The sequence below is a fragment of the Dasypus novemcinctus genome, chromosome 12, assembly GCF_030445035.2.
Source record: "Dasypus novemcinctus isolate mDasNov1 chromosome 12, mDasNov1.1.hap2, whole genome shotgun sequence".
Classification (NCBI taxonomy): Eukaryota; Metazoa; Chordata; class Mammalia; order Cingulata; family Dasypodidae; genus Dasypus; species Dasypus novemcinctus.
The window spans coordinates 9,610,319-9,624,502 of NC_080684.1; the positions used below are offsets into that span (position 1 = coordinate 9,610,319).

Sequence of the window (14,184 nt, forward strand, 5' to 3'; positions counted from 1 at the left end):
CACACAGTGCCGGCTTTCACCACCGCAACATAGCTTACAGGATTGCGTCCACCAGTCAGGTCACATGCTTTCATGCATTTCGCCGATCTGCAGAACATGTCTCAGGACAGAGGATTTAGATTTCATTTGATTTGCTATTAACTGCGAAGTTATTGGTCACTGGAGCTTATGATAGTCCACAGTTGCTAAAGGTTTGCCTATGGCTTATAGCATACTATTAAAATAAAAGACTCCACCAAAATACAAAATCGAAAGAAAGAATATTTCCTCAAAAGCAACAAAGCGTGCCATACAATAGTCTCCTGTTTGGGATTAAGTGAATTTTTATTTAATATTGGTAACTGCTTAGACAGTAACATCGATACTTCATTATTATCAAACTTCATAATTTTTTACATAACACACACACCAGCACACAAACCCTCTCCCATCAAAAAGGAAAGACTTCTTAAATGTTTTCTTAAGCTCCTTTAAAAATAAAGAAAAAAACTTTAAAAAAAAAACAAAAACAACTGAATCAGGGAGTAAAAAAGCCACACACACTAGAAAATATTTCTGAAAAATACAAATCACCCTTTGGCCAACATTTACCAAGTGCCTACGCTGGGACCATCCTGGCGCTGGGCACTTGGAGAAGGTACGGAACAGACAAATGCGCAGCTCCCAGAGAACAGACATCCTGGGACCTTCAGCCAGCATTCGCTTCCATTTGTAGACTACTTCGTCTTTCTCTCATCTGATTATTGACAAAAGAGCCTTATATTCTCCATCCAACAGGAATACATTGGCCGTGATTAGAGGACCAATTTGTGTTTTTTACTGCTTGGAATTATGTGACGTATTTATCCTGAAGTCATCTGCTTCTGAAAGTAGTACAAGTCTATTTCATTATATAAAAATGAAATGCACTGAAATTTATTATTATTTCACTAGCCATAAATCAGAGAATGGAGTCAATATATATTACCTACGGACTGACATTTCAAGCCCCTTAGCCATGTGTTTCAGTAAATGTGTTTCCTTGTTCATTTTCTGCTACATTTTGAATCATTGCCTCTGCCCCAAATGGCTGATGATGTCTCTCCCTTCAGCCTGGATGAACCCATTTCTTTTCAAGGGCGAGAACTTCTGCAAAATAATAGGAAACCTTGGCCTGAGCCACACAAAGGATTTGTTTATTATCATATTGCACAGAACTGAGAAGAACTGGTCAGACTTCTCTACAGTCTTTCCAAAATTTGACCTTTATTTTAGGTATTATTAAAACACAAATAAAACACAGTAACTCCAGTATGTGTCATGAATGTTTTGTTACCTACCTGGACATTCTCTAAAGTTGTATTGATTCCAGCTTATTGATTTATACATATTTTATTAATAAAAAATCACGTGATTTTAAGGAGTCTTCCTTTTGTTATAATTTGGTGCAAAAATAGTCGTACACCTCCAAATTTTTACAATGAAAATTTAAAACTTTGGCTTGAATATACAGAAAGACACTTGGCGGGTAAGTTTTAATGAAATCGCCTTTTGGTAACAGAAGCAAATTTCAAATGTTGAGCAATAGTTAGTAGAACCCCCCATTGAGTAACCCAAAGCACAGGCGCGAGCTTTCCCTTGGGCTGTGGGGCCTCGCTCTGAGGTAAAGGTCCTTCTGTGTGTGTTCTTCTCTCAGGAGGTCGAGTTGTGTCGAGTTGGCAGTCAGGAGAAGCTAGGCCTGACTGTCTGTTACCGAACAGACGATGAGGAAGACACCGGCATTTACGTCAGCGAGGTAAGAAATGCCCAGACGGAGATGAGGGAGGGAGGCTGCCAGGGGCTGGTGAGGGGACTCAGAGAGAAGCCCTTTGGAGGCTGGAGGTGCAGAGCTGGCCGCGTTCCAGTACTTGTCACTTTCAATTAGGAAAGTAGATTATAGCGCCCAAGGAACGCAGTTATTATCCACTTGTTCAATGTGGGTGTTTTCTCTACAGAATCACAGTAAGAAAAAGTATATGAAGTGTTAACATTTTCTAAATTTGAATAAATCCCTGTAAGTTTTGCAGGGAGTTAAGTAGTTTTTATCAGCAAATGCTGTCCCTCTTTTCTACTGTGTCGTTTTTTCAGTCCTGTTAACAACAGTGACTAGTTTTAAACCCAATAATCAGAAAAATCACATTTTCACTATGCTGATGGAACTGATGAACTTGAAGAACCAAGAGTGCATCTGTTCGTTTGTTTTATTCAACCACATAATCACCTTCAAGAAGTAAGATACTTCAGTGTGAGACATCCTTGGTTTAATGATTTCAAAAGAATGTGAAGCAATATTTATTATCATAGAAGATTTTTTTTTAAAACCTGAAAAGTCATTTTATGAGAGCTAGCAAGGTATGATTTAGAAAGTTATATATATCAGGAAAAACTATATATATATCATATTTTTAAATATAAATGCACACACATACACACTCTCTATTGGCATAGCAGTGAGACAAACTAAATACTGATTGCTGTTCTTTGCTGTTTCAAGTTTTCTTGGCCTTGATCTTGAAAAAAATTACCTAAATTGCTGAGCCTCCACTTCCTCAACTTGAAACTTAGTGTAACAGTGCCTATCTCATTGCCCTTAGAGGTTGTTGAGAATATGGAAGGAATGGTGTAATTAACGTGCCTTAAAAACTACAGAGCTCTTAACATTGTAAAATGTTACTCTTTATCACTTTACCAAAAAATTTTATTGACTGCTTTTTGCAATGGAAAAATCTTCAGGGAAGAGTTGGCTTCTATACTTAAAATGTACAGTACAACTATGGTAAGCAGAGGCATGGGAATGTTAAAGAAATACAGGGAAACACCTGCTGATTTATCTTTTGCCATGTTTATAAAAGTAGGTATGTAAAAGTTTATAATTACTTTGATTACAGTTCTGAAGACAAATATTTTAGGTTGTGCATGACTTCTATATAGGGCACAATTAATTAATCATGTCTCCCTTCCCTCTAAATTTCTAACTTACTATTTAAATTTGACAGATTTGGAACCTCATGTTTCAGGGAAGGTAAAGAAGCCACAAGGATTAAGCATATGTATTTGGAAGGAATGTTTTTCGTATACTTCTTACATGTAATAATAGCATCTTTGTCCGTAATTACTTGCTGATGACTCATTTATTTTGTGGCACTAACTAATAAAAAAGTAATATCTCACATCTGGATAGAAAGGACCAACATCATGCTACACTTGAAGTACTTAAAATGTTTGGCTGGAGCTAACCTAAATAAATGGCTTAAAGCCATCACATAAAATGCGATTGATGGACTCACCCAGAGTGGACTGTAGGTCATCACTTGTTTGGTCCATTAAAATGTTGATAAGCTTTTAATAGAGCCTTAAATATCTATTTTATACTAAAATAATTTTCAGTTAATATACGTCACTCTATATGTACACTGATGCCTAGCAAAATCTGCAAAGATAGGTGATTTTTGCGTTGTTGTTTTTTTCATTTCTTGGCCAATATAGCTTATAAGTCTTTTTATAAATTAATGTGCTCATTAGACAGAAATCCCTTTCATAAGTAGAGACTTAAAGTATATCAGCTTTTCCAAGATAGCTAAGGCAGGATTTAAAAATCACCTTAGTAGAAAATAAATTTTCTGGGTCCAGAAAATTCTAGTATTAACATCATCCATGGCAGATGAAGACCCTGTCCAGCAATCAAGAAACAGAAATGAATGAATGAATGAATATAAATAAAACAGGAAAGGAAGTAAAAAGAAAGGAGGAAGGGAAAATGGCCATCAGATAAAGTTCTGCTATCATCTTCTTTAATTTTATCATTGTTAATTATAAAGTAGTCTGTTTACTTTTTTAGCATCAGTGATTTTAACAGAAAACTCTGACAAACACTCTCAAGAATCAGTGGAGATTTTTGAAACAGATTTTTTAAAAATGTATTTTAAAACCATGTTTTAAGCTCTTGAAGTGAACATTGCATTTCCAGTTGAAGATGTGTGTCCTCTCTCCATTATAGGTAGATCCAAACAGCATTGCTGCCAGAGACGGCCGAATTCGAGAAGGAGATCGTATTTTGCAAGTATGTGGTTACTCTAAGTTTTCTGTATCTCTCCAACAGTTTTTGTTTTGTTCCTGAACAATGTTAGAGGAACAAATTTTTGCTTTTGGACATTAACAGCTTCAAAACAAAGAACTACAATTTAAAACATTTTTAAAATGTAATGACAGTGCCATTTATTAAGAGTAATTGTGGTTAAGACCCCAGCTCTGGAGTCAGATTGCTTGAATAGAGAATAATAGAACCTGTTATTGTTGTGAAGATTCAATAGAATTATGCATATAATATGCTTACACAGTGCATGGTACATGCTTAATAAACATTAACTCTGTTATTACTACCAGTAATCATCATCATCATCATCATCATCATCATCAGTTATTCCTGCTTTTTCCAGATCCAGCTGTCTAATTTTAGAAGTGTAAAGAAGTTTTAAGTATTTACCTCCTGAAAGCAGGTGGGACAAATGAGCTTTCTCTTCCACATAGAAATGAGGAAACATGGAAACTGAATAAATTTCAGTTTAATGAAGGAGATGATAAGCAGATCATAGAGGGATGTGGCACTGGAAAGAGTTCTGGGCCAAGTAAGGAATAAGTTTGAAAGCCAGTTTCTCTCCTAGCCCTGCCTCTACTTGCTTTGTCCCTCCCAAGTCCTCTCCTATAAACGGCTGGCTGCAGGGGACACACACACACTCCCTAGCTCTAGTGTCCAGATGAACCCCCGAATAGGAGAGTAGGCCCTTGGGGGTTGAGTTTCACTGCTGATTCCAGCTGCAGAACAGAAAAGAGGACTAAAAATGACAAATCGAGGAAATGGCAAATTGTTCAAGCATTCTGCAAAACTTTGAGTCATTGTGACAGATCTATAGTTCCCATTTCCCCGTAGGAGATATGGGCCCCTGGATAGTGTTTCTTTGGATTCAATACTCTTTGGAGACCTGGGGCTTCAAAAATAGAGAAGCTGTGGCTCCAGCATTTGGGGCAGTCCATTTGCAATCAGGAAGAGAGCCAGGTACACTGACGTTACGATGTAGCTGTTCCTGAGCTACCTGGGCATGCCCCACAGGGCGACTCTGTCCAGCTGGTTCTCTGTTCTTTCCTTCCCTGGGATGGCGTGTCAAGTTCTCACCACTACTTCACAGCCTCTCCCTTCTCATGGACCGCAGAACCCCTTTTTCTTAAAGCTCCCTCCACTAAGGCCCCATTTAGGAAACAATTAAAAATATGAATTAGCAGACACTCAAGTTCCCAGGAAACCTCAAGAGAGTATAATTTCTATTTACATGAGTGCCCAAAGTGGTAATGTTGTGGAATTTAAGAGAAGTTCAATTATTTGAGAATAGAGAGGCCAGGACTCAGGAATGATTTTGAGAAGGAAAAATGGTTTATTGACGGCCGGCCGGACTCGGGAGCTTTCTGTTTGAATCCCGAGCCCGGAACAAGATTTTCAAACGTCTTTTATACAGAGAGGAAAGGCCAAATGGTCCCTTTGTTTCAGTTCTCAATAGGCTTCAATTAGCATATATCTCTTTCACATCTTAGGTAAGCTTTTAGCAAGGACTCCAGACATTTTAGATAAGCCTTGGTTTTGCATTTCCCCTAAATACTTAAAGTTTATAGCCCTTGCTTTGTTAAACATTTCCTGGGACTGGAGCCTGCTGTCACCATCCCTAAGGGCAGGACTGCAGCCTCTTACCGTTCCACACCCACAAGTCAAATAACTTAGTTATCTCTGAAGAGACAAAGAGCCTTCCACCCATAGCCCACATCATTCCCCCCCTTTGTCAAAGTTTACTTGCTAAGCTTTGGCATAATTATTGTTGTAGCTATGAGGTGGATGACTGTTTGTTGTCTTGACTGATTATTTATCAGTCTTTAGTACAGCATCAAGGACCGTTTTTAGAAGTTTAGAACTTTTCATTCTGGACAGCAGAATCTTGGGCAGGGGCCTCCCGCAGTTATTCTGCTGCCACTGGCACTCACGTGGATTTCCAGTCAGGTTCCAGATCCATCTATTACTTTTATTTTACTCTTAAAGAGTTTACACCTTTAATTTAAAAGGGATGCTGAAGGGAGACGATCTCTTTTCTGTAACTGCTTCCTGCTGGCCATGGGCTGTAGTCATTGCCTAATAAGGTATAAAACTCTTTAATTTATTCTAACTGGAGGAAGATGGATCTGGCATTCTGTACGAAGTTGGATGAAGTTTTCATATGGTTAATAAGATGTTCACTCTGAAAGAAACAAACTTAATTAAAAATTTGGAATACCCGTTTTTAAAAGAGGACACATTGGATTACAGAGATAGACAAGATTAGATGCCTATAAAGATGGCATTCCTTAAAAGCTGGTGGGAACAGCATATATATTCTTTTTTTAAGTTATCCATCTTTAGAGAGAAATTGCAACAGACACTTAGCCTTGTCTGAAGACACATTCCAAGCTGTTCAATGATTGACACTCATTCACTCTGTCAGATGCTCCTGGTGAACTGGCACTCCTTGGGCAACTGGCTTCACTCAGGATTAGAACACTAATTTGGAAATACTCTTAGTTTTCACCTGTGGGAGTGATCAGAACTACAGAATAAAGATTTTATACACCTTGGTTTTCATTGTACAATTTCTAGCAATTTTGACTTGTTCAATAGGTGACTCACCATCAGCAAGCAAGCCTCACTTTTGCTAACTGAGACTGGCTGAGACTGCCACCTTATTCTATAGACATGTTATTAACTGTTTAGAAAATGATTTTACCAGGAATTTAACATGTCTAATATACTTCTGCACTTGATCCAAAATAGAAAAGATAACATTACAATTATTAGGCATATATTTAGTACAGGATAAAAGTACAGCACTTAATATTAACTAATGTATTACTTAATGCATAAGGATTCAGAGTTGCCATTATTAGTTTTGAGTTTCAGGTTTGTAATACTTTACATGTTATCTCTCCATGAGAGCAGGCCATAATGCCAATTGTGTTTAAGTTTTACTTACAGTCTCCTGGTATCATGGCTCCACTTAGCATGTTCTTCAACGCAGTGAGCAAGTTGCAGCATCCTTCCAGTATTCCAGAGATTTTCCAGTATTCTACTAGCCTGGTGCATAGTGCTCTCTGGCACCATGGAACAGTGCCAGTCTGGAGGCGATATCCATTGTACACTTGGCTGTACCGAGTCATTATTGGCTGCAGGAGCTTGAAACTGCAATATAGTTTCCATCGACTTCAGGAGCAGAACCAGAGACTGATATAGCACATATTTTTAATTGAGGGGTCAGTGACCAGCCTAGCCAATAACTCACATGGAGAGGCCACCTGTAATGTATACAAGGCCTGGTTCGAATGCACAAGAGTTTGACAATGTTAAAGTTTATTCCTTGTTTTATATATATTTTAAACAACTTAACGCAATACATATATCAAATGACTATTTACTTACACAATTTTACTATGAAGATAACAGTAGGTGCTTTACTTTAGTAATAGAGGAAAAATATTATTTTTCATTGTTAGAATGAAAACAGAATATTTCCAATAGAATCAAGACAACTTTTTATTACCATTTACTTAAATGTGTATTTTGCAGTGGCCTTCAGACAGGTTTATTATCATGAAGTTATTTCTGCTACCAATACCAATCTAAGTTTCTTTAGTTAACAATGACTTCTACAACTAGAACTATTTAAACATTTTCAGTTTGGAAGATGTTTTACAAACTCTTTATAATTGACTATAACCGCATTGACTAGACACCTCATGTTTAAATAAACTTACTAAATTACAATTACCAATGAAAGAAATTTACTCTTTATTTAAGAGAGCATATCTACAATCTTTTCCCTTTAGCCTAATTTCACCAATGTGAACTTACAATTTTCACTTACAATTTTCATTACTGTAAAGATTTGTACATATGTTAATTTAGTTTATAAATTAACTATGGGAGATTACACTCAAGTTAAATAAAATTGAAACCATAATAGTTTATGCAAGGAATGTTCTCTTTTTCCCTTACAGGAAGCTAAAAACTTCTTTTCTTTAAGTTATGAAAATTATTAATTTAAAAGCATAACTGACTACCAGGTTTTAAAACACATGCATACTGACTTCCAGGTTTCAAAACACATTACACAATTACTTAATTTTTTTAAAATCATAACCCAGGAAAGATCTCTCCATAGTTTTTATGGACTTTCCTTTACTTACTGAAATTTGTTAATAGAGCCACTAATTACCTTATTTTGTTGGAAAGAAATCTTCTGGAAGAAAATAAGGCTCACCAGATTGTGGAGAAGAAAATAATTTATTCTCAGTCTTGCAAGAAGGGGCGCAGAGCCAGATATGGCTGGTGCCCCGAACAAAGAAAAATGACACAATTTATACCCCTAAGCCTAGCATGCAAGCTCTTCCTCTGTTTTCCATAGATTGGATACTTCAGAAGTTACAGCTTATCTGAGATTTAACTTTCCCACGCAAAAGTTTGATTTAACTGCTTCCTCTATCACATTCCAACCATTTTAGTTTTTACCTGCTCCCCCCTTTTTCAAATAAGGAATAGAATTTAGTGCTGAAATGGCACCGACTTAGTTAGCTCCTTCTTGGGCATCCTTCCACTGCCCATAGGACTGGCCTAAACTGGTCTCCTCCACTGCTGTCCAACCCGGGAGTGGGAGACTGAGGCAGCAGGCCGCCGGGTTACATCAACATTTTTCTTCTGTAAAAATTAACCTAATCTTTGTTTTGTTTTGTTTTGTTTTTTTTTTTTCTTTCCAATTTATGGCTGACAAAGGTTTAAACTGGGAAATTACCAGGCAAACTGATTCTTAATTCCCTAGCCTAGTAGATAGGTTTAATCTGCCACACCTAGTCTTGCCTTAAAAGCTCTTGCAAAGAGGAGGCCCTTTCCCAATTGTTTCCATAATCAGATTTCTATGACTTTCTCATCCTGCTTAGTTCAATTTGGGCTTTAAGAATATTTATAAATATAACTGCATATTTAACCTCAACAATTTGAGCAAATAGGCAGACATGAATAGTTTGGCACAACAACATGACTTTAGTTACTTTAAACTTTTCAAAGACTTTTGAAACTCTTCTTAATTTGCACTATGACCATGCAGTTTACCACAAGAATTTTCTTTCTTACTTAATGGATTGTAATAACCAAAATGTTCTCAATACCTTAGCACCATTTTGTTTTAGAACTTTATATTTTACTTTGAAATTAGCAGAATTTTGGATAAGCAACAAGATTAGTTTTATATATATTTACTGAGGCTATTTGAAGCCTCAGGGAGACAGACTGCTTTCTCTCATGAACTGCCACTCTTAGGAACACTGACCGTCAAGGCAGGAGACTTCTCCCCCTCCACCCCCCTTTTGGTTTTGGAGATAATAAAACTCCAGTGGTCATTTAACCTTATTCTATCAGGCAGCAATTTATTTAGTTTACACTTGAATTCATGAGAGAAAGGGTTACTAATACCAGGAGAGGAGACAGTGATGTCCCAGCTCTTCTCAATTATGAAATAACCATAGGCAAAGGCAAAGGGTGAGGTTAGGCTTGAAGCAACCATAAACAAAGGAAAGGTTAGTGTAGAATTTACACTTAAATAATAGTTTCAGGCTAAATTCACCCAGCTATAATCTTAGTTATTGTCTTTCCACTGTTTTACAATATAAATGCATTTATAAATGATTTTAACTCTTAGTTACAGTTTTTATTAATTTTTAAAAAAACTATTAATTTTATAACACCTTTAAATACCTTTCATTCAACTTATAACATATTAAATGAACTTAACCATTACTTTAATTTTTCCTTTAAAGTGAAAGAATAAATCTCTTGCAGTTAGTTTGAAATAAAAGGCTACTTTTCAGGATTTGATTTCTAGAACATAAAATGTTCTTTTAAAAGAACTCTTCTTCAAACATTGAGGATATGATGAGGTTAAAGCACAAGAAGCTATTGATAAAAGATTTTCTTTGTATATTGATCTTATTCAATTTTAATCATAAAAATTTCCCTTCCACAAACCTTCTACACTTTCAGTATTCATTCAGGTTCTGTCCCACACTCTACTCTTTCCAATAATCAATCATTTTATCTTAGGACAAAATCATCTTCTGTTTCCTTAACAATAAAAACACACTCCATATATCCCACATACTAAGTTACCAGGCAAACTTCTTGCAACATATAATTGCCATTAATACTAAACAAGTTTGTTAAAATAATGAACTTTTCTTCACTTTAAATACTTAGTAGCATGTAATACCAGAAACAGTTTTTTTGGAAGCAAGTTGGCAGGGGAGATTGGCTGCCGAATAAGTTTGTTATAAAATTGCCTTTTATTATTATTATTATCAATTCAGTTTTGTTAAATAATGACTTTCTGCAATTAGCCACTTAAATACCTTAAACAATGCTTTGTAAAACTTTTATAATTATTTATACCCTTAATACAAAGTTTACCTTCACAGAACACATTCTCTTACTTAAGGTTACTACAATACCTTCTAAGAACCTGAGCACAATGCAAACGTATTTTGGCTTTGACACCCTAAGGAGGGAAATTTACTGCATTTATTCTGATTCTGCTTTTCACCTCCTTCACTTCCCCCCCTTCCAGGCAGTCGGGTGCACAAGAAACAGGAATGCGGCTTATGAATAGAAGGGTGGACTCACTGGAAAGGGGCAAGCCGCTCCCCCCTTTCCAGCTTTCAGCCAAAATGGGCAGACAGAACCTACTCAAATTTGGCAACTCTCCCAGGAACCCAGCCGCCCTGACTGGGACATTCCCAACAGACTTGGGTGCTTGGCGCGGACACAGATGGCCTCCAAGCCGGGGCAAAGGGCCAGACCAGAGACAAGACACCAGAACATGCACAAACATCTAGACTCCTCAGCTTTTGCCCCAGAATCATTTCACCCCCTTGCCAATGGCAAGGGAGGGCTCCAGCTCAGCTGTAATTCTACTTCATGTAAGGACACAACTCCAACACTAACATTGAACTGACACAGACAGAAGCACAAAGGTCACTAATCTGACTCACAAGTTTATATATTTATTTTCACCACGGCTGCCCCCACAGCCATCACAAACCTCAGAACACTTAACATTTGGTATAAAGCAAATTCATTCACAAATTAGCACCATAACAAAAGATTTCAGCTAGACTTTTCCACTGTTTAAACTTTACACCCAGACCAAGCTCCACCAGAAAAGCCGATCCATTTTCCTGTAACCAAGTTTTGTTTTCCTTAATCTAGACCAATTTCCAGGATATTAGGACTCGAACCTATAAATACCCTTCCTATTAAAATCAAGACTCCACTCCTTTAGTGGATATAAGACCAGTACCAGATTCTAACATGCAGTTAGACAAACCCAAAACACCAGGGCTTTTCCCCGGTTTTCCTCCTTTTCCCAAGCCTAGAGAGAACGGCTTCCCCCCAGCCTTCTGGGGCTACTAGGGTTCTCTCGGGAGGTGATCAGCCTCAATTAAAGCTAGGGCCTTCCAGACTCTGCTCACCCGGGGAGTCTTACCTTCTTCCCTGTTCGGAGCTCTTTTTCGTTCCCAGAATCTTTCTCTTCAGACCTTCCATTGCCCCTTGATTTTGTCGGGAAGATTCTGGTGGAGCCCACATCTTTTCTGGATTAAATTTAATCCAGGGGCGCCTAGATTTGGGGTTCACCCGAGTCCTCCCGGCTTCCTCGGGGATTTGGAAGGGGCAGCAAAATGCTACCGTCTCTGGCCTTCATTTTTGTCCCTTCGCGGTCGCCATTAATGTTGTGGAATTTAAGAGAAGTTCAATTATTTGAGAATAGAGAGGCCAGGACTCAGGAATGATTTTGAGAAGGAAAAATGGTTTATTGACGGCCGGCCGGACTCGGGAGCTTTCTGTTTGAATCCCGAGCCCGGAACAAGATTTTCAAACGTCTTTTATACAGAGAGGAAAGGCCAAATGGTCCCTTTGTTTCAGTTCTCAATAGGCTTCAATTAGCATATATCTCTTCCACATCTTAGGTAAGCTTTTAGCAAGGACTCCAGACATTTTAGATAAGCCTTGGTTTTGCATTTCCCCTAAATACTTAAAGTTTATAGCCCTTGCTTTGTTAAACATTTCCTGGGACTGGAGCCTGCTGTCACCATCCCTAAGGGCAGGACTGCAGCCTCTTACCGTTCCACACCCACAAGTCAAATAACTTAGTTATCTCTGAAGAGACAAAGAGCCTTCCACCCATAGCCCACATCAGTAACCCGTCATTAAATAAAGTGGAATTGTCTGTCATTGGACGCATCAGAGAAGGGAAAGTGGGTCAGGAAGCAAAGACCTAGTCTTGTTTACCCCCATATTTTCAATGTTTGTCACACATACTCATAAATAAATAAAACAAAGGCAACTCACTGGAGAGGATGATAGAATAGGTCAACAAAATCTGCAGAAAAAGTTACTCTTCTCTCCACATTAAGAAATTAAGGAAACCATTTTATCGTGTCTTCCTGATAATGAAAGCTTTGAAAATGCTTTATTATTTCAATATTTGAAATAATTTTAAATTTTTTATTCACTTGGTTATTAGCATAACCAATTAAGTTTACTGAAAGTAACGTAACCTTCTCTGTATGCTTACTCCTCTCTTGTCATCGCCCCTTCCTCTCACCCTCTACTCTCCACATTCCCACACCTCCTACTCCACCCTCCCCTGGCAACTTTCCTAATTTCCAGCTTCCACTCTACCATGGCTCGTTTATGTTAATTTAAATCTAATGATTATTATGCAGGTTCTGAGGGTGGAGATGTATAGAAATAAAATGCAAGTGTTTCCATATATGCATTCTATACGTTTTGATGCTTCCATGTGCTTAAATATATTATGGGCAGATAGTTTTCCAGTAAAATAAGACATTCCTTAATGGAGTTGGTTCATTAAAGAAACAACAGCAGGATTGAAAAAGGGCAGTTTTCGGCCTGATTACTTTATATTCAGTGATAAATATTCCACACTTAATGAATAAATAAATGTCACATTTAAAAAGCCAAAAATTCAATTCTATCTGCACACATAGGAAACACAGAGTCTTAAGGGTAATGGTGAAATGATATTAAATAGGACTGACAAAATTGTTCCCAGAGACAAATAGCTCCCCTATGGCTGGCGAGGAGATTACAGGATACCCTCCTAATGAGCAATTAAAGATGCCTTTGCCAGGGAGAGGAGAGTGGGAGAAAGAAAGGATTTACTTCTTATCCTTGAAATTTCCTGGCTGGCTTTTATTTAAATAGACCTCTTTAGAGTAATTGTGATTTTAATTTCCTGTTTTTGATGACCTAGGGCAAGTATTTCTATGGTCCCACCCTCATTGTGGAACTAAAATTTTCTGAATGTGGCATACTGTGGACCTGCTAAATGACCTCGCCAATGACTCTGTACACACACACACACACACGCACAAGATTCACGTAAAATAAGGATAATAGAGAAGAGAAGGCATGAGCCAATTTCATAAGAACGCGTTCTAGTCCTTACGTGCTTTTTCTTGGCAACCGTTAGTTCTCTCTGCTGTGCAGTTGTTGGGAATTTGTGGAATCAGCTGTATCCCACTCACACTTCTGGGAGGAGTCCTCTCACAGAATCACAGAGCTGAGCAGAGACAAGACGTCTCTGAGCCAGAGAGGAAGATGAAAGACCAACAAAGACCAGCTCTCCAATGGAGAAAACGCCGTATTCTCATTTTCTCCTTGGGATGGTCAGCCTAAAATAATCCACATCAACAGCCGAATCTCACATTGGCCAATAATATCAGTTGTGTTCCTCAGAATTACTCTCAGAGCCCTGTACAACCTCAAACCATGGAATGTTAAGACTTCTAAAGAGCTCTCTCTTCCTTTCACCATCCTGCACATAAACTGGTCACCAGCATTTCTTCCTACTCTTTGGTTTTCTTCGCTTTGGATAACTGATTTTGCCCTTTTCTGTTCTTTCCCTCCCTATCTGTCTGCAATTCATTCATCTTCTTTCTCCCCACACTAAAATATAAGCAGATTTGAAATAAATCTTTCCTCCTTTGTTTAAGATTCTTGGATTTTCATAGGAAGTACCATAAGTGATA

At 37.8% G+C, this 14,184-nt stretch overlaps 1 protein-coding gene across 4 annotated transcripts in view; it reads left to right on the plus strand.

Moving 5' to 3' along the window:
- The window catches only part of PDZRN4 (PDZ domain containing ring finger 4), a 398,006-nt gene that overhangs the window by 367,960 nt on the left and 15,862 nt on the right, over positions 1–14,184 (plus strand). For all 4 annotated transcript variants that reach the window (XM_058307818.2, XM_058307816.1, XM_058307817.1 and 1 more), the window contains 2 exons: positions 1,676–1,774; positions 4,016–4,078. In XM_058307818.2, the coding sequence (XP_058163801.1) occupies positions 1,676–1,774; positions 4,016–4,078 (162 nt within the window). The remainder of the gene's footprint in view (positions 1–1,675; positions 1,775–4,015; positions 4,079–14,184) is intronic.